The 20,200-nt window shown below is 36.9% G+C and overlaps 1 protein-coding gene and 1 long non-coding RNA gene across 2 annotated transcripts; both read left to right on the forward strand.

Moving 5' to 3' along the window:
* Positions 1 to 8,837: 8,837 nt before the first annotated feature.
* On the forward strand, positions 8,838 to 10,837 carry LOC310944081 (uncharacterized protein; the record flags this gene model as incomplete). The annotated part of the gene is made up of 6 exons (XM_083910914.1): positions 8,838 to 9,126; positions 9,275 to 9,378; positions 9,480 to 9,752; positions 10,299 to 10,515; positions 10,629 to 10,670; positions 10,755 to 10,837. The coding sequence occupies exons 1-6, from the start codon at positions 8,973 to 8,975 to the stop codon at positions 10,835 to 10,837; spliced, it is 873 nt and encodes a 290-aa protein (XP_083767040.1). The 5' UTR covers positions 8,838 to 8,972.
* Positions 10,838 to 11,144: 307 nt separating this feature from the next.
* On the forward strand, positions 11,145 to 11,677 carry LOC310944082. Its single transcript, XR_014593123.1, has 3 exons — positions 11,145 to 11,182; positions 11,395 to 11,460; positions 11,565 to 11,677. It is a non-coding gene; the product is annotated as an uncharacterized lncRNA (long non-coding RNA).
* Positions 11,678 to 20,200: the final 8,523 nt, after the last annotated feature.

Genomic DNA, 20,200 nt, shown 5'->3' on the forward strand with positions numbered 1-20,200 from the left:
CTCCATCGCAAAGTTATAAGTGTTTCGTTGTCTGTCTTTACAAATCAGAATGTTTGCCAACTTTAGCGCCCCCTATCTCGTACGCCGTGCGACATTTTAGAAAGCTTTCAATAACATTTGATCCTCAACTCGTCCACATTGACCTCGCCAAGTTTGAAGGTGATAGCACAAAAGCTCTAGGACAAGATAGATTTTATAGCAAATAAAATTATTTCTGTTTCCACCAGGGGGCGCTGTTTTCGAAATTAAATATTTTCATCTAGACTTGTTCAGGGTTGGACTGTCATCGATCCAAGGAAGTTTGGTTCAAATCGGAACAGGATTCACAAAGTTATCATCATAAATGTACTTTTTTTGGGTAATAATCCTCTCACCACCAGAGGCGCTGTTTCCGAACGTGACCGTTTTTTTATATTCATCTTTAAGAACTATCGATCATGAACCACGGCAAGTTTGGTTCATATCTGACCTTCCAATGCAAAGTTATAAGAGATTTGGTCAACATCAGAATGATCGCCAACTTTAGCGCCCCCTATCTTGTACGCCGTGCGACATTTTAGAAAGCTTTCACTAACTTTTGATCCTCAACTCGTCCACATTAACCTCGCCAAGTTTGAAGGTGATAGCACAAAAGCTCTAGGACAAGATAGATTTAATAGCAAAGAAAATTATTTCTGTTGCCACCAGGAGGCGCTGTTTTCGAAATTGAATATTTTCATGTAGACGTCGTCAGGGCTGGAGGAACATCAATCCAAGGAAGTTTGGTTCAGTTTGGACCAGGACTCGCAAAGTTATAAGAGTTTGTTTTTTTGTCGCAAAAATTTGACTTTGCACCGCCCACGCTGCTACACCGTTAAAGAATGCGCTATCATATTCAACACGCATCATCTACCATGTGTTTTCAATGTTTCAGTGTCATTTTGAGTGACACTTTTACAATCGCTGTAAAAGTTATTACCGAAATCGTAAATAAACTTTTTTTTTGTATATTCTCTTCCACCACCAGGAGGCGATGGTTTCAAACGTGATCATTTTTGCATAGGTGTCTTCAGCAACTACCCATCATCAATCATGGCAAGTTTGGCTCCGACTTGACCTTCCATCGCAAAGTTATAAGCGTTTCGTTGCGTGTTGGGAAAATTTGGAATTTTCGCCAACTTTGGCGCCACCTAATACGTCCGCCATGCAAGATTTCAAAAAACTTTTCAGATTAGATCGTACCTCAACTGGTCCACATCGACCTCGCCAAGTTTGAAGGTGATTGCTCAAAAACTGTAGATTTTGGTATCTACGGCAAGTTATGCTGTAAATTCGCCAAAAACGCCTCCGTTTTCGCCTTCCATCCAAAATGGCGGCCTTCCTGTAGGTTTCACAGAAAACTTGTCCACGACTTTTATTTAAAGCTCAACCTAATGAACGTGTGTCCCAAGTTTCGTTCATGTACGTTATACCTGACAGGAGTTGACCTAGTAGAAGTGTTTTGCGTCAGTCTTTAGCCCCGCCCACTTCCATTTTTTGACGCACATTCACCGAACCACTTTCGTTCGGCGATTTAAGCCAGGTCTGATGTTGTCCCGAAATTTCGTGAGGTTTGGGATCCGTTTAGGCCTTCAAAAAGGCACATTCCTCGTGTGAAGAATAATAATAATAATAATAACTCTTTCAATTACAATAGGGTTCTTGCACAGTCGTGCTCGAACCCTAACTAGCACCGCAAGCGGTGGTAACGGGTTCGAGCTTGACGCTACGTCGCGACCCGCGCCCACCTCGTCGCTTGCGCCCTGATCTCGTCTCTCGTTCATTCGCTGCTTGCTGTCGTAGTTCTAATTGGCGCCGTCCGTGCGGATGTTGGGCTGTGGAGTAAAGTCATATATTATTTCCTGTTAAGTGCGTTACACTTTCTGTCGGGAGGACATTGTTTGCGTGTTCAGGATAGGTCCATGGCCTCACATACCAAGTTCCGTGCAGAGCGGTCAATGTACGGTAAAGTTAGAGGGCACTTCCTGTTAAAATGGCTGACTTCCTGTTGGGTCAGAGCGTGTCTATTAACATGTTCAGGGAAGTTCCCTTGACACACATATAATGTTTCGTGGAGATAGGGCAACGTACGGCAAAGTTAAATTCTACTTCCTGTTTTGGCGTTCCACTTCCTGTTTGGAGTTTAGCTTTTGCAGACATGTCCAGGATAGGTTCCTGGTCTCACGTGTCAAGTTCCGTGCAGATTGATCAATGTACGGTAAAGTTACAGGGGACTTCCTGTTTAAAATGGCTGACTTCCTGTTTGGTCAAAGGCGTGTCCATTAACATGTTCAGGGAAGTTCTATTGACTCACATATCATGTTTCGTGGCGATCGGGCAATGTATGGCAAAGTTACATTCTACTTCCTGTTGCGGCGGATCCACTTCCTGTCAGGAAGTCATCTGTTGCTGACATGGTCGGAGCGGTTTTGTGGTCCCACATATCACGTATGAGGATGATACAACAATCCCTGTTATAGCAGCATAAAAAAGTGTGATATGTAATGTTATATCCAGCAACCAGGGGGCGCTGTTTTTTAAATTGAAGATTTTCATATAGACTTTTTCAGGGTCAGACTGTCATCAATCCAAGGAAGTTTGGTTCAGATTGGAACAGGATTTACAAAGTTATACCAGTTTCTTTTGTGTTGCACAGTAAATGGCATAGTCTGCTGCCACCAGGGGGCGTCGTTAAGACATTGAATATTGTCATATAGACTACTCCAAGGCATCAATCCAGGGAAGGACATTGGATCCTCCATCGCAAAGTTATAAGTGTTTCGTTGTCTGTTTTTACAAATCAGAATGTTTGCCAACTTTAGCGCCCCCTATCTCGTACGCCGTGCGACATTTTAGAAAGCTTTCAATAACATTTGATCCCCAACTCGTCCACATTGACCTCGCCAAGTTTGAAGGTGATAGCACAAAAGCTCTAGGACAAGATAGATTTTATAGCAAATAAAATTCTTTCTGTTTCCACCAGGGGGCGCTGTTTTCGAAATTAAATATTTTCATCTAGACTTGTTCAGGGTCGGACTGTCATCGATCCAAGGAAGTTTGGTTCAAATCGAAACAGGATTCACAAAGTTATCATCATAAATGTACTTTTTTTGGGTAATAATCCTCTCACCACTAGAGGCGCTGTTTCCGAACGTGACCGTTTTTTTATATTCATCTTTAAGAACTATCGATCATGAACCACGGCAAGTTTGGTTCATATCTGACCTTCCAATGCAAAGTTATAAGAGATTTGGTCAACATCAGAATGATCGCCAACTTTAGCGCCCCCTATCTTGTACGCCGTGCGACATTTTAGAAAGCTTTCACTAACTTTTGATCCTCAACTCGTCCACATTAACCTTGCCAAGTTTGAAGGTGATAGCACAAAAGCTCTAGGACAAGATAGATTTAATAGCAAAGAAAATTCTTTCTGTTGCCACCAGGGGGCGCTGTTTTCGAAATTGAATATTTTCATGTAGACGTTGTCAGGGCTGGAGGAACATCAATCCAAGGAAGTTTGGTTCAGTTTGGACCAGGACTCGCAAAGTTATAAGAGTTTGTTTTTTTGTCGCAAAAATCCGACTTTGCACCGCCCACGCTGCTACACCGTTAAAGAATGCGCTATCATATTCAACACGCATCATCTACCATGTGTTTTCAATGTTTCAGTGTCATTTTGAGTGTCACTTTTACAATCGCTGTAAAAGTTATTAACGAAATCGTAAATAAACTTTTTTTTTGTATATTCTCTTCCACCACCAGGAGGCGATGGTTTCAAACGTGATCATTTTTGCATAGGTGTCTTCAGCAACTACCCATCATCAATCATGGCAAGTTTGGCTCCGACTTGACCTTCCATCGCAAAGTTATAAGCGTTTCGTTGCGTGTTGGGAAAATTTGGAATTTTCGCCAACTTTGGCGCCACCAAATACGTCCGCTATGCGATATTTCAAAAAACTTTTCAGATTAGATCGTACCTCAACTGGTCCACATCGACCTCGCCAAGTTTGAAGGTGATTGCTCAAAAACTGTAGATTTTGGTATCTACGGCAAGTTATGCTGTAAATTCGCCAAAAACGCCTCCGTTTTCGCCTTCAATTCAAAATGGCGGCCTTCCTGTAGGTTTCACAGAAAACTTGTGATTGACTTTTGCCCATGGCACAACCTAATGAACGTGTGTGCCAAGTTTCGTTCATGTACGTTATTCCCGACAGGAGTTGACCTAGTAGCACTTTTTTGCGTCAGTCTTTAGCCCCGCCCACTTCCATTTTTTGACGCACATTCACCGAACCACTGTGGTTCGGCGATTTAAGTTAGGTCTGATGTTGTCCCAAAAATTCGCGAGGTTTGAGATCCGTTTAGGCCTTCAAAAAGGCACTTTCTTCGTGGGAAAAATAATAATAACTAGCACCGCAAGCGGTGGTAACGGGTTCGAGCTTGACGCTACGTCGCGACCCGCGCCCACCTCGTCGCTTGTGCCCTGATCTCGTCTCTCGTTCATTTGCTGCTTGCTGTCGTAGTTCTAATTGGCGCCGTCCGTGCGGATGTTGGGCTGTGGAGTAAAGTCATATATTATTTCCTGTTAGGTGCGTTACACTTTCTGTCGGGAGGACATTGTTTGCGTGTTCAGGATAGGTCCCTGGCCTCACATACAAAGTTCCATGCAGAGCGGTCAATGTACAGTAAAGTTAGAGGGCACTTCCTGTTAAAATGGTTGACTTCCTGTTGGGTCAGAGCGTGTCCATTAACATGTTCAGGGAAGTTCTATTGACTCACATATTGTGTTTTGTGGTGATCGGGTAATGTATGGCAAAGTTACATTCTACTTCCTGTTGCGGCGGATCCACTTCCTGTCAGGAAGTCGTCTGTTGCTGACATGGTTGGAGCGGTTTTGTGGTCCTACACATCACGTATGAGGAGGATACAACAATCCTTGTTATAGCAGCATAAAGAAGTGTGAAATGTAATGTTATATCCAGCAACCAGGGGGCGCTGTTTTATAAATTGAAGATTTTCATATAGAGTTCTTCAGGGTTGGACTGTCATTATTTCAAGGTAGTTTGGTTCAGATTGTAAAAGTTTTTACAAAGTTATATCAGTTCTATTTTTGATTGTATGATTTTATTGGCATAACATAAGTGTGAGTTTGTTACAGAAGTTAAGGTAAGACATCAAGTAGACTATTTGTGTTTGAGGAAACATGTTCACTTTTTCTCTATAATTATTATTTTATTTTTTATTTTATTAATATATATAATTTACGTTGAGCAAAATGGTTTTATTTTGAAATGTTGAAATAGTATTTCTGTTTTATTAAATTTACTTAAACAGCGCTTTTTTTTCAGAAGTAGTCTGTCTAACGTGTTCATGGATTGTGTTGTACTGCTGTGTATTTGTTCTGAAATATTTCACTAGTCTTTGAATGTAAGGTTGGAAAATTTGTGTTAATCACGTCAATTTGTAAAAGGGGACTGTATTTATGCTCCTTGGCTTATGGTTACATACAAGTTGGGGGAACTTAGGACCCTGGGAATATAAGTACGACCCTCTGCAAAAGCTAACATGTTAGCATACAGTTGTTTTCACAGTAGTAGTGAGAACTGCGTTGTAAAGTCTTTTTTCTTTAAGGACAGTGAAACATTTGCACTGGAACAGTAAAAGCGTTTTGCTTGAACCTTTACCTTCAACAGTGAAACTGTGCTTTTCTATGCACAGCATCAGTTTGGGCAGTTGTTTATCAAGTAACTGAATGTTTCCTTCTGCGTTGAGCAGCTGATTGAGCAAACAATATAAGAGAAGCGATTATCTAACTCTACGTCATATTTTTTGAAAAACTTGCAAGTTCAGACAATTCAATATATTTTCTTTGTTTATTTGTTTTGTGGTGGGCTGAGATGTGGTATGTGTTGTTGTTTTTGTTATTTTATGTTTTTTTATTCTGTGAGTTTTGTTGTGTTTGGAGTTTGTTATGTGAATGCATGTATACACATATGTTATGTTATGTTTGTAGTAATGGCTAATATGCAAATTATTACAGTTTCTATGTCAACCAATAGCGTGAGTCTTTGTTGAGGAGTGGGCGGGAATGATGACTGTTTGTGATTGGTGTATATGTTAAGTGATCAGGTAACGGTGGGACGTGTGTTCGTCACTCTTGTGTTTAAAGCACAGGGAGTAGGTTGTACTTGGAGTTTGCCTTCTGGCTACTGGACTTTGAGCAGCTAATTTTATCATTGTATTTCTTCCATATAGTTTTTAACAGTTGTAAAGACTATTTTCACTGGTGTACTGGACTTCAGTAGCAGTTTTCTGTTTTTCCAAGGTAAGTCTTTTGTTTTTGTATTATGGCGTTTGCAGTTTGCTAATTTCATGCTGTGATTGTAGTTGGTTAACTGAAGTGTTTCACATATAGTAAATGCTGTAATTGAAATTGAATATTGTTTCAAACAATGTTGTTATAACTTGTGTAGACACTGTGATTAAGTAATATGTGAATGTGTGTAGTTTTAGGTAAGGTATTTTTTGTTATTTTGACTTGTTCTTTTGTTTCAGGCATGTGTTAGCATGTTAGCTACACGTGGCTAGTTTGCTAGCTGCATTTACTGTGTTGTATAGCATTAAAGTCAGATAATTTTATAAGCCTTATATTTTTATCATAATTACAGTATTGGAGTTGTTGTGTATATTGGTTGAATCACAACATGTATTTATGGTGTGCTGGCATAGGTTTATTTGTATCTACTAGTTGTTTGAAATCTTTTTATTATATGTACCTTAACTTTGAACTTTTCAATTGTGGGCACCTAAACTTAGTATTAATGTGACAAATATAACTCAAATAGCATTTCTGTAGGAAGTCTGTATGGAAGTTTGTATGGAAGTGTTTCGTAATGCTTCCAGTTGTAGAACGAGTTTAGGTGAAGCATTATTATGCTAAGGCAGTAGTGTGGGACTGTGTGGTTGATTGTGAGTTGCAATACATTTAAGTGGTTATGTTGGTGTGGATGATCAAGTTACTGAATGAGTTGAATGACATGATGTGGAAAGGTAGTTGTTAAATCATTAGCATGATAGGTAGTATGTTCTACACAAAAGCTGTGCTATTCATCTATTATGCAAGCATATCATGTCTGTTTGTTATGCATATTAGCATCAGATGGTAACCTGCTGAAGTGGGGCAAGTCTCATAAGGTGTGATGTGTGTAGAAGTTGTTTTTTAAAATAACAATAGGTAAGGTTAGGTCATAAAATCTTGGCTATGAAATTATAAGTGTGTGTGATAGGGTTATGGTTAGTGATCATGTTTATTTTGTATTTTTGTTAGTTTCATGTAAAACCAATTAGATTTTAAGCATCTTATGTATCAAGAGGAATAATTGATTTCTCTTGTAAAGTCAAGTAATGTAATCACAACAAAAGTCTTTTGTTGTTGTATTATGGCGTTTGCAGTTTGTTAATTTCATGCTGTGATTGTAGTTGGTTAACGGAATTGTTTCACATATAGTAAATGCTGTAATTGAAATTGAATATTGTGTCAAACAATGTTGCTACAACTTGTGTGGACACTGTGATTTAGTAATATGTGGATGTATGTAGTTTTAGGTAAGGTATTTTTTGTTATTTTGACTTGTTTTTCTTGTTTCAGGCATGTGTTAGCATGTTAGTTACACGTGGCTAGTTTGCTAGCTGCACTTACTGTGTTGTATAGCATTAAAGTCAGATAATTTTATAAGATGTATACTTTTATCATAATTACAGTGTTGGAGTGGTTGTGTATATTGCTTGAATCACAATGTTTATTTATGGTGTGTTTGTGGCATAAGTTTATTTGTATTTAGTAGTTGTTTGAATTTTTTGTATTATATGTACCTTAACTCTGAATGTTTCAATTGTGGTCATTTAAACTTAGTATTAATGTGACAAATAAAACTCAAGTAGCATTTTCTGTATGGAAGTTTATATGGAAGTGTTGCGTAACACTTGTAGTTGTAGAACGAGTTTAGGTGAAGCATTATTATGCTAAGGCTGTAGTGTGGGACTGTGTGTTTGATTCAGAGTTGCAATACATTTAAGTGGTTATATGTTGGTGTGGATGATCAAGTTACTCAATGAGTTGTATGACATGATGTGACAAGGTAGTTGTTAAATCATTAGCATGATAGGTAGTATGTTCTACACAAAAGCTGTGCTATTCATCTATTATGCAAGCATATCATGTTTGTTTGTTATGCATATTAGCATCAGATGGTAACCTGCTCAAGTGGGGCAAGTCTCATAAGGTGTGATGTGTGTAGAAGTTGTATTTTAAAATAACAATAGGTAAGGCTAGGTTATAAAATCGTGGCCACGGAATTATAAGTGTGAGATATGGTTATTGTTAGCGATCATGTTTATTTTGTAATTTTGTTAGGTTCATGTAAATCCTATTATTTTTTAAGCAACTTTTGTATTAAGAGGAAGAATTGATTTATTTTGTATTGTCAAGTAATTTTATTACAAGAAAAGGAGAATATTTAGTGTTTATTTTTTATCTAGAGTGTATGCAAGTGTAATTATTCAAACAATTATTTAATTTTATGTATTACTTGAAAATATGTTTTATTAGGATGATTTCAAAATAAATAATAATGACAATTGTGTCAGTCAATTAAATCTTGTATGTTAAATTGGTTGTGTTTTTGATTGTATTTTTTTAATTTAAGATTTGTGAGTAATTTAGTTGTGTGTATATTGAGTAGTAATGTTTGTCAGATATTTTGTGGTTGCTATAATTGTAGTTTTTACTATTGCATTTGTTTATTTTGCAGTTGATTGAATCAGTGCTAACATCACAGAGGAACAGGAATTGGTTTAAGTTAAAACATTTTAAACAATTTTTTAACATTTAATACAAGTGTTTATGTTATATACTGCACTGATTTTGTTTGAGTTTTGTAGTCTATAAGGTAGTTGCTATGCCGCGTTTGAAGAATCAGAATCGTAGGGTTGCTTCTAAGAAGAAGATGGCGGAGCGATTGGCAGCCGTGGATGAACATCTGGCAGCTGTGGTTGCGTCTGCACCCCAGGTTCCAACCACCCGCTTTCCACCACCAGCCCCTGCTCCGTCACGTATGTATTCATTTGTTCTCATGAAGTGGTTTCTGAGATTGTTTGAAGAATGTGCTTATCTCAATATATTGCATGTGATTAGTGTGATATTGCAATGTATTAGAAATATGTGTACTTCTATATTAATGTTTTGTGTTATTTAAACAAGGTCGAGGTATGGGTTATCGCCATCGTGTGAGTAGTTGGCCAAGATCATCTTGGACTGGGAAAGCTCACAAGCTCATCATCCCTCCGGAGTTGCCTGATAAGAAGGTAATGTTGTTGTATTTACAAACATAATGATTGATGTGTATCATGATTATGTCATTATTATGATTAGACATGTTCTGAAATAATGTTTTTTATTGTTGTAGTTTGTTCTTTTCATCGGGGATTCCCACCTGCGTGCCATTGTGGATGGCCATGTGAAAGTTTCCCATGAGGAACTTTACTTTGGTTACATGTCAACACCAGGAGCTGATGCCAAGGACCTGAGGACTGAGTTGGTAAATGCAGATATTTCTAGGACACCTGATCTTGTCTGTGTTCTTGCCCCCAGTAACAATCTGACTGGCAGTAGGACCTTTGCTCAGTCTTCAGAGGATTTCAAGGATCTTCTTATCAGTTCATTGTCTCGTTTTCCAAAGGCAAGTCATTTTAATATTCTCTGTTTGTTTAATCACAATGATGTAATGGGTGTGGCTTTATAGGCTGTTGCAGATGATGTTTTGTTTTCAATGGATGTGTAAAATGTCATATGTAATTTGTTAGTTTTTAATTGTATATGTATTTATAGGTGTGTGTTCTGGACTTCCCTACACGCCGGACTGTGGAGCAGAACCAACAGGAGTTGTTTCGTCAGGAGTTTCATCGTGTTGCTGCATGCATGGGTTTGTTATAAAAATTAACTTTAATAGTTTTTGCATGTTTCATTTATTGGAGTCTAGCTAAATCAGTTAAAATTTGTATCTCTTTCAGTGTGTTTAAATTGAGTATGATGTAATTAGATATTATCTAATCATGTTTATTTTTGTTTAGGTGTGAAGTACTACCATGTTGCAAAGGAGTTTCCTCTTAGCCAGCGAGACTTGTGGTGTCATGATGGTGTAAGTTCATATGCAAATTTTGTGTTCCAGAAAATGCATAGTAACAATATTGTATTAATTCTTGTTTGATTTTCTATATTTTTGCAGGTGCACCTTAGTGACAGATCTGGGATGAGTAAGCTGGTGACATTGCTATGTGAGATTTCCTGTAATGAGATAGTGGTGTCTGATCCAGTTGAGATTGAGTGTATACCGTCACCAGTGGCTCCTGTTCCTCGTCTGGTTCAGAGGGTGGTTGTGAGGGGAAAGGTCCGCTCTACACGTCCACAGCCCAACCCATTGGATTGGCAGCTGGTTAAACCACGTAGGACGGTAAATGACTTGCACATTTTGTGTTTGGTGAATTACAATGTTTTCTAAGCAATTTACTGCACACATTTTAAATGTATATGTTTAAAAATGATATTTTTACTACAGGGGAGGAACTCGCCACCTTTAAAGAGGAAGTTTCAGCTCAGGGTATGTTTTGAATTTGTTTTTGATTCATGCCTTTGGTTTTTCAAAATAATTTTTCATTAAAAGTTGTTGTTTTTGTGTTTTAAGGAATGCTCCGTTCCTTTGACTCGTATCTGGTTCAGCCCACCTATTTTGGAGTTGATGGACAGCGTTTGTCCAAGCAATCTTGATCAGGAGGAGTCCAGTACTTTTGTCAAGAGACCAATGGTAATGTGCATGCAAAGTGTGTTGATTAAATATGTAAAAATAAACTGTCAAGACAGTTGAAATTATCTAACTGTATTTCCTTTAAAAAAAAAATTCTTTTGTTAGAGAGTGAAGCGTCCGAGGAGCCCTTCTCCAAGGAAGAGTTGTAGAAAACAGAAGGTATGACAAGTTATTATATTTATATTTTTAGTGTTTTGTACTAAATTGTAAGAGTTTTATATCAATGTTTTCTTATGTGTTTTTTATATCAGTCTAAGGTGGAGGTGGATGAGGTAGAAGAGTGGCCTGAACTCCCCAAGCCTGCAGGGGTAAGTGTAGTTATATATGAATGGAATATGTTAAGACTTTATTTAATCTTATTGTAAATGTCATGTAAAGTTTTCTGGTTTCTTCTTGATAAACATTTTTTTGTTCATTGATGAGTTTGTAGTTGTTCAATTATGACAAGTACAACTTGTTCTAAATGTTTAATTACAGCTGTGTTTATATGTGTAACAACTTTATCTGTTTTTTCTTTCAGGAGATGGTCCTTGTGGAGCGTCCACGCAGGTGTGTTGGTTTCGTGAAGAGAACTATTCATCAGCAGGTTTGTGAACACTTTTGTTGTAATTTTAAAATCAAGGAGTTTTAACATAATGATTAAGTTTATTTGTAGTAGTTTTTGGTAAATCAATTATTTTGTTTTTGTAGGAGGTGACAACTTCTGATGTTGTGGAGGTGATACCTGGACCCTCATCTGCCAGTCCTGTGACTACTAAAGATCTTCCGTGCTCTGCTCTGAACAGCTCCCCAGATTTAAGTCAAAGTAAGTCTGTTGCTTTAAGCTGTTCTGACTTTTTGTCACTAACTGATGTTACTGACACTCTTAGTTCAGGTGTAGAGCAGGTCACACTTGTTTCTGACACAGACAGTGAGGTTGCCATTTCCTTTGGTTCCTCTGAGACATTGCCGTTAACTTTTGGTGTGGGTTGTGTGAGGGGATCCTTTCATCAGGGGCACCGTCGTTTTAAATATGGAGGTTTGCAGTGTATGGCAGTAAGTTTAGCTGCCATGGCAAAGCATAAGACCAAGAGTGTGTTTTCTTGGCAAACGGATGATCTGGACAACGCTGTAATTTCTGGTGACATGATCTACACATCTTTGCGTGACAATAAAGCAATTAGTGGCGGGTACTCTAAGCCGTGTGTTCCAGATTTGCCAAAGCAGTTAGATAGAGATGGCCATAGTTATGAGTTTGATTATGGTGACATAGTGAGTGGAAATGTGGATGTAGTTGAGGGAGAGCTTATTGACGCATGTGTGCTCACAACTTTGAGGGATGGTTTGGAAAAGATGTGTAGGGAATATGATACATGTTTTTTCACATTGTCTTCCAGTACTTGTGGGATTATTAGGGAAGGCGAACGGTTTGCTATTGTTGATTCACATGCACGCAGTGCATTTGGGATGGTGGATCCCAAAGGGAAGAGTGTTGTTGTGTTTTTTAGTAGTCTTGAACACTTGATTCAGCATTTGAGTTGTTTGGCTGCAGGGTTGAAAAAGTCAATGAAGCTGTTTGAGATTGTTGGTGTACATGTTAATGTTAAAGACACTCAAGTTGGTACAAATTACAAGGTACCAATGTGTACTCGTTCTTCAAAGAGATTTAAAGAAAGTGAACAAGTTGATTCAGATGTATCATTTGTTGGTACAGTTCAAGTAAATGAGTTAGTTTTTGACCCTCTTTGTAATGATGTAGCTCAATCTATATGTGAAAAGTTAAATGTTGTATTCAAGAAAGTTGATTTGGTGTCTTCTAAAACAGGTGTGTTGGGGGCTCCATGTAAAAAGGACAACATAGTTGCTGATGGCAATTGTTTTTTTAGAGCAGTCAGTCAAACAGTGTCTGGTTCACAAGAGAATCATAAAATATTTAGATTAGCTGTAGTTAAGCAGATATTAGATAATGTCGCAGTTTATGAGAGTATTTTGCGAAGTGGTTTTTCTTCTGTGACAGAATATATCAGTAAGTCAAGGATGAATGAACTAGATATTTGGGCCACAGAGGTTGAGATTCAGGCAGCTGCAGATTGTTTTGGTGTTTCCATTTTTACTTATATTAATAATAGCTGGCTTGAATATAATTCTAATAGTAAGTCAACTAGTCAGGCAATCTATGTTGAAAATGTTAATGGTAACCACTATGAGACTGTTGTTTGTGTTTATCAGGCGAAGACACAGACTTGTTATGGCTATTGCAAAATGAGTGAAAATGTAAAAGGCTACAATTTGAGGCAACACATTAAAGTAAAACCTCAAACAACAGTAACTACTGGTAATGATTGTTTGTCCACATTTTTTAAAAGGAAACGAGTCTTGCAAAACAAAGTTAAATATACAGTAGACATTTTAGATAAGGTCAAACGTCAGGAAAGGGCTAAAAATAGATATCATGAAGATGAGATAAGTTGTTGCAAAGTCAAGCTTAGGAGTACATTAATATACCAGCAAGTTTTAAATCATAGAAGAAAAATAAAAGACATGAGTAAAAGAAAATATTTAACAAATAGTGTGCATAGAGAGACAGTGAAAGACATGAGTAAAAGAAAATATAGGACAGATAGTGGGCATAGAAACACTGTGAAAGACATGAGTAAAAGAAAATATAGGACAGATAGTGGGCATAGAGACACAGTGAAAGACATGAGTAAAAGAAAATATAGGACAGATACTGCGTTTAGTGATAAAGTAAAAAACATGAGTAAATTGAAATATCGTTTAGATGATTTTCACAGACAAAAATTAAAGGTAGCTAGTGTCAATAAGTATCACAGTAATGCAACTTTTCAGGAGCATGTTAAAGCAGATAACAAAATAAAAAGGCAACAATTAAAAAACAAGGCAGCGGATTTTGATTTAGAAAGGCAAAAGTTTGATGATAAAGTTAATGATGGACCATATTTTGTATGTTCTGTGTGTGAAAAGTCGTTGTTTAAACATCAGGTCCTGAGATGTAAAAAAAGTAACTATAATAACACAGCAAAGATGGCAGTCATTGCAAATGAATGTATTTTAGAGAAATATTTGCATACATGCAATGACAGTTGTGTCAAACCATGTCAAATGTTGGAGTCACCTAGAGGGCAGTTGTGGATTTGTCATGCATGTCATTCTGAGATTAAAAGACAGGTGTTTCCTCCTCAGAGTGCTCTCAATAATTTAGGTGTTTATCCTATTCCTCCTGAATTGGCTTGTTTAAATAGTTTAGAGCAGCATTTGATTGCAATGAATATACCATTTATGAAGGTGTTGGCATTGCCTAAAGGAGGACAGAATGGTGTACACGGACCGGTGACCTGTGTACCAGCAAATATTGTTGACACCAATAATTTGCTTCCTCGTTCAAACATGGAAGGGTCTTTGTTGCGTGTTAAACTGAAGCGCAAGTTGACATATAAAGGTCATTATAAGTATCAATTTGTTGATACAATGCACATAAGGCAAGCTTTGTTGTATTTAAAACAAAATAATAAGTACTATAAAGATGTAGATTTTAATGAAGAGTGGTTGAATGAGTTTTGTAGGGAACAACAGGCTAGGAATGATGATAATGTAGAAAAGGATGAAACACCTGCTGAAGTTGTTGAAGATGATGATGAGCTGTTGCATGACAAGCAGCAACATTGTATGTTTCAAGACACTTGTCTCATGCCTGTAGATATTGGACAAGAAGCTTTGGATCAATACTTTGATACAAATATTTTGAATCTTGCTCCAGCAGAAGGTAACAGCCCAGTAAAGTTACTTTCTAATCGTGAAATTGAAGCTAAATGTTTTCCAGGCTTGTTTCCACATGGATTTTATGTGTTTCATGACAATAGAGTGTATCGTTTGACAATGTCGCGTTATTTTTATAATCGAATTCTTCATGCTGATGGCAGGTTTGCACAGAATATAGAGTATATTTTTTATGCACAGTTCATGTTAGAGTTGGTGCAAGTTGTGTCAAATGTGTCCATAGCTTTGAGAAAAGGGAAAGGAAGTCAAGTTCCTAAGAGACTTAAAGATGTAGTAAATAATGAGGAATCTTTAAGGAAATTGTTAGAGTTTGATGATGGTTATCGTTTTCTTAAACCTATCAGAGGCACCCCTGCATTTTGGCAGGCAGCACAGCGTGATCTACTTTCTTGTGTGCGTCAGCTTGGTGTTCCTACTTGGTTTTGTTCGTTTTCTGCAGCTGACTTGCGTTGGACAAATTTACTTGATACTATTTTGAAACAGGAAGGGCGAGTTCAAACAGCAGAAGAGTTAGAGTGGGCAGACAGGTGTGATTTGTTGCGTCGTAATCCAGTTACTGCAGCAAGAATGTTTGATTTTCGGTGGCATTGTTTTTTGAAGGAGATCCTTATGGCTCCTTCAAACCCTATTGGTAAAATAAAGGATTATTATTATCGTGTTGAGTTTCAGCAGCGCGGGTCTCCACATGTTCATTGTCTGTTTTGGATTGAAGATGCCCCCTTAATTGACAAAAACACAGATGAAGAGGTAGTTGAATTTATTGACAAATATGTTACATGTGAATTACCTTCTGATGATGACACATTATTGGACATTGTGTCATCTGTGCAGATGCATTCAAAGCGACATTCTAAAACATGTAAAAAGAAAAATACAGTTTGTCGTTTTAATTTTCCCAGACCACCATCTGCAAAAACATTTGTAAGTCGTTTTAAAGAAGATGAGGCAATAGTTGCCTGTGATTGTGAAAAAACTGATCCAACAGAGATTTTATGTGTTACCTGTAAAGACCATGATTTTGATGAAAGGAGGGCACGTAAAGTAAGATCTCAGGAGATTTTAGAAAACATTAAGATGGCACTTTCAGATGAAAATTCAAGCTTTGACACAGTGGAGGAGTTGTTTGGAAGCTTAGGCATAGATCAGGAAGCATTTGAAAATGCATACTGTAGGATAAATAAAAGTACAAAAGTTGTGTTAAAGAGGCAGGTAAAAGAGGTTTGGGTAAATCAGTATAATAAACAACTTTTAAAATGTTGGAATGCAAACTTGGACATCCAATATGTGGTGGATGCTTATGCGTGTGTGGTGTATATTATATCATACATATCCAAGGCAGAAAGGGAAATGGGTTTGCTGTTGGCAAATGCTCAAAAGGAGGCGGCGGCCAAGGATTGTAATGTTAGTGCAAAAGAGGCTTTAAAGAAATTAGGTGCTGTGTATTTACATAATAGGGATGTGTGTGCTCAGGAAGCAGTGTACAGGTTGACAAACATGCATTTAAAGGAGTGTTCTAGAAAGGTTATGTTTGTGCCAACAGGAAACAATATAGTTAAGATGAGTTTGCCTCTAAATGTGTTAAAACAAAGATCAACTTCAGAAGATATTAGCACAGATGAGATGTGGATGACGAGTTTTGTTGATAGGTATAAGAATAGACCGTATGATGACACGTTTAATGACATGTGTATTGTTGTGTTTGCATCTGAATATCGTGTGTTAAGTAAAACTGAAAACAATAAAAATAAGATTAAGTTGAGAAATAATTCTGGTTTTGTTGCAAAGAGAGTACGAACACAACCTGCTGTAGTTCGTTATGCTCGATTTTCAGAAACAAAAAATCCTGAATTGTTTCATCAAAGTAGATTGCAATTGTTCATGCCATATCGTGTTGATGAGCAGTTAAAACCAGAGGGTTTTGAAACATTTCAGGAGTTTTATGAAAATGGTAAAGTTGTGTTTTGTGATGGATCTGTTCATCTGGTAAAGGCAGTGGTTGACACAAATAGGAGCAAATTTGAAGTAGACGCAGACGTGTTGGAAAATATCCGTGATAGGATTGATGTAGATGGTGCTGAAGAAGATGCGTGGTGTCAGTTGTGTCCAGAACAGGAGTTGGAACGTTTACAGGCTGTGGAGGACATTGCACAGAGACAGGAAGTAGAGGTTGATCACCAGGATCATATTCCAGATTTAGCTGTTAATCGTGAAATGGTACAACATTTGGAAAGAAGAAACAATGTTTTGTGTAGGAGTGAGGGTTTGTCGTTGGTTAGGTCTTTGAATGATACACAGATGCATGTTTTTTATCAAATTCGGCAGTGGTGTTTAAAAAAGGTCTCAGGAAAAAATCCACCTCCTCTACATGTTTTCATTACTGGTGGTGCTGGAACTGGTAAAAGTCATTTAATCAAAGCTATTCAGTACGAGTCAATTCGGTTGTTGTCACCATTATGCAGTCAACCTGATAATGTCAGTGTTTTAATAACTGCACCAACAGGCGTTGCTGCATTTAATTTGAATGCAGCAACAATTCACCACACATTTAGCATTGGAATAGATGTGCGCTTACCATATACTCCACTAGGTGAAGAGAAAATCAATTCTCTTCGTTCAAAATTCAGTGATTTGCAAATTTTGATTATAGATGAAATTTCAATGGTTAATCACAATCTATTGGCGTACATTCATGGTAGATTACGGCAAATGAAACAAAGTGGGGACCGCCCATTTGGAAACATTTGTGTCATTGCGGTTGGAGATTTTTACCAGTTATCCCCAGTAAGAGGCAAAGCTTTGTATGTTGAAGATTTGAATATTGACTTTTGGTCTTTGTTCTCAGTTGTTCAGTTGGCAAAGGTAGTCAGGCAGTCAGACAGTGTCTTCGCAGAGTTGTTGAACAGGGTTAGGATTCACAGGAAAGACACACCAATGTTAAAAAATGATGTTGACATTTTGAAACATTGTGAAACTGGTGAAGACAGCTCAGCTTTGCACATTTATGCAACAAATCAACAGGTAAATGAGCACAATATTCTGCAGTTGTATAATGTGTGTCCTGACTATGTGACAATTGAAGCACAGGATTATCAAAACAACAGGAAAACCGGAAAGTTAGAGTTAATTGAAGGCCATCACACTCAAACGAAGAATACTTCTTTGACTGAACAGTTGTTATTGGGTGTAGGGGCACGTGTCATGTTGTGTCACAATATTGATGTGAGTGATGGCCTGGTGAATGGAGCATGTGGTGTTGTAACATGTATAGTACAATCTGAGGGTGTTATGTTTCCAGAAAAGGTGTATGTTAAATTTGATAATGACAATGTAGGCTCAGAGAGGAGGAGACAGACACCATGTGTTGCACCAAATTTAGTTGGTTCAACAGCTATTGCTCCTGAAGAAGAGCGGGCATGCAAAAAAGGGGGTCTTCGACGTCAATTTCCACTTAAGTTAGCTTGGGCGTGTACAATACACAAAGTTCAAGGTATTACAGTAGATAATGTTGTTGTGTGTTTTGATAAGATATTTGCAGCTGGACAGGCATACGTTGCTCTAAGTCGAGTCAGGAGTTTGTCAGGTTTGATCATTGAAGAGTTTGATGAGAAGAAAATTTATTGTAGGGGTGACATTAAACATGCAATTCAGATAATGTCTCCCTTTTTGGTCGATAGGTTAGCAGAACAGCAATTAAAGACAAGCAGGTTTAGCGTTTTTTTGATGAATGTGCAAGGTTTGACTCAACATTTGCAAGATTTGGTTTTATGTACACAGCAGTTGCAGCTAAACTGTATTGCTGTTACTGAGACTTGGTTAACAGAACAGTTGTCAGTAGATTTAGTAAATATTGAAGGTTATAGTTTTCATGGTTGTTCACGCAGTTCATCCTACAGTAGTTGTAACCCCAGATTGATTGCATTAGGAGATCAACAACATGGTGGTGTTGGCTTGTACATTGCACAAAGTACAAAATTTGAGATGGTACAAGTCCCTTCTTTTAATTTGGAATGCACAGTATCCAAATTTACTACAGACAATATAGTAATTGCGTTGATATATCGACCACCATCTTATCCCATGACATTATTTAAAGAGAATTTGGGTACATTTCTTGATTGGATTGATTCAGCAAATGGAACAATTGCAGTCATGGGAGATTTTAATGATGATATATTGAAATCATCAACAACATGTAAACTTTTAACAGAAAAAGGCTATGTTCAGATTGTAACTGAAGCAACAACAGAAAAGGGCACTTTAATTGACCACATCTACATAAAAACAGCAGGTAATAAAGCTGAATCACACGTGCTGCCTACATACTTTAGTGATCATGAGGCAGTGTTATGTTTATTTAACTGATGAGCTTGACTATTTGGTTCAATATAACAAGTGTAACAATCACATTTGTGAATTGTTTTATTAGTCTGTCATATTTTTGGTTGAAGAATCCATCTGTGGAATTCAAAATGGACAAAATGTAATTTGACAATTAACCTTGATCTTGTTATGAAAATGAATTTGAGCATGTAATGTGTAATTGTTCCATAAAATATTACTGTTGTATTTTTGTAATAGATGTATTGTTATTATTCCATATGAAATTGCTTTTATATTTATTGTGTAAAATGTGTTATTGCTGAATAGGAAATTAATGTTGTTGTATGAAATGTTATTGTTCCATATGATATTGCTGTTGTATTCAATAAATAAGATGTGTTGTTATTGTTCAATATAAAATTGCTTTTGTACTTGTGTGAAATGTGTTGTTGCTTCATAAAAAATTGCTGTTGTAGTTGTTGTATGATGTGTTCTTGCTGTGTTAGTGTTATTTTAAATAAACTAATTGTGTTACATGTATCCTGTTGAAATCATGCCTGTTTTTATTTTGTAACTTCAATAAAAATTTGTCATATTGTAATTGTTTCAGTTTCCTGTGTTTTTCTTTGCAAATGTCATTCAAGACTGCATTTTTTAATCTTAATGTCCTAATGAATTGCACTTCATGAAAACTACAAATCTTTTTGCAAGTTTTGCAATATCTATATGAAGTTCTTGTTGCAAAACTGTTTTATTTTCAGTATTTCATACAGTGTAGATATGTTTAATATTAATGAGTTTTACAGTCTGCCAATTCATAAATTAATGTACTGAAGTCTAAAGTTCTAGTAGAAATTCACAAGTAAACCCTGTTTTGATTTAGTCGTCTACAGTGTATTGATCATTATGGTAATTTTTGTATTAACATATAAAGTAAATGTACATTAGTTGTGTGTATCATAAGAGAAAGGGCATTTTACATAAAGTTTGCAGAATTAGTAAACACCAAACTTTGATAGATATGTTGAAGTTGTATTTAACATTCAATATAAGTCAGTTATAATTTATTTGTTCAATGTCACTAGCAGGTGGATCTATGTACAATGATTTAGCATTATACAGAAAATGTTTTATTACATTTGGTTTTACATAATGTAGTCATCATTTGGGTCATGTATATGTTTGAATACATATTAAACATACATATTGACTGCAATATCCATTGTGGT

The sequence above is a fragment of the Microchirus variegatus genome, assembly GCF_963457635.1.
Source record: "Microchirus variegatus genome assembly, contig: SCAFFOLD_116, whole genome shotgun sequence".
Taxonomy (NCBI): Eukaryota; Metazoa; Chordata; class Actinopteri; order Pleuronectiformes; family Soleidae; genus Microchirus; species Microchirus variegatus.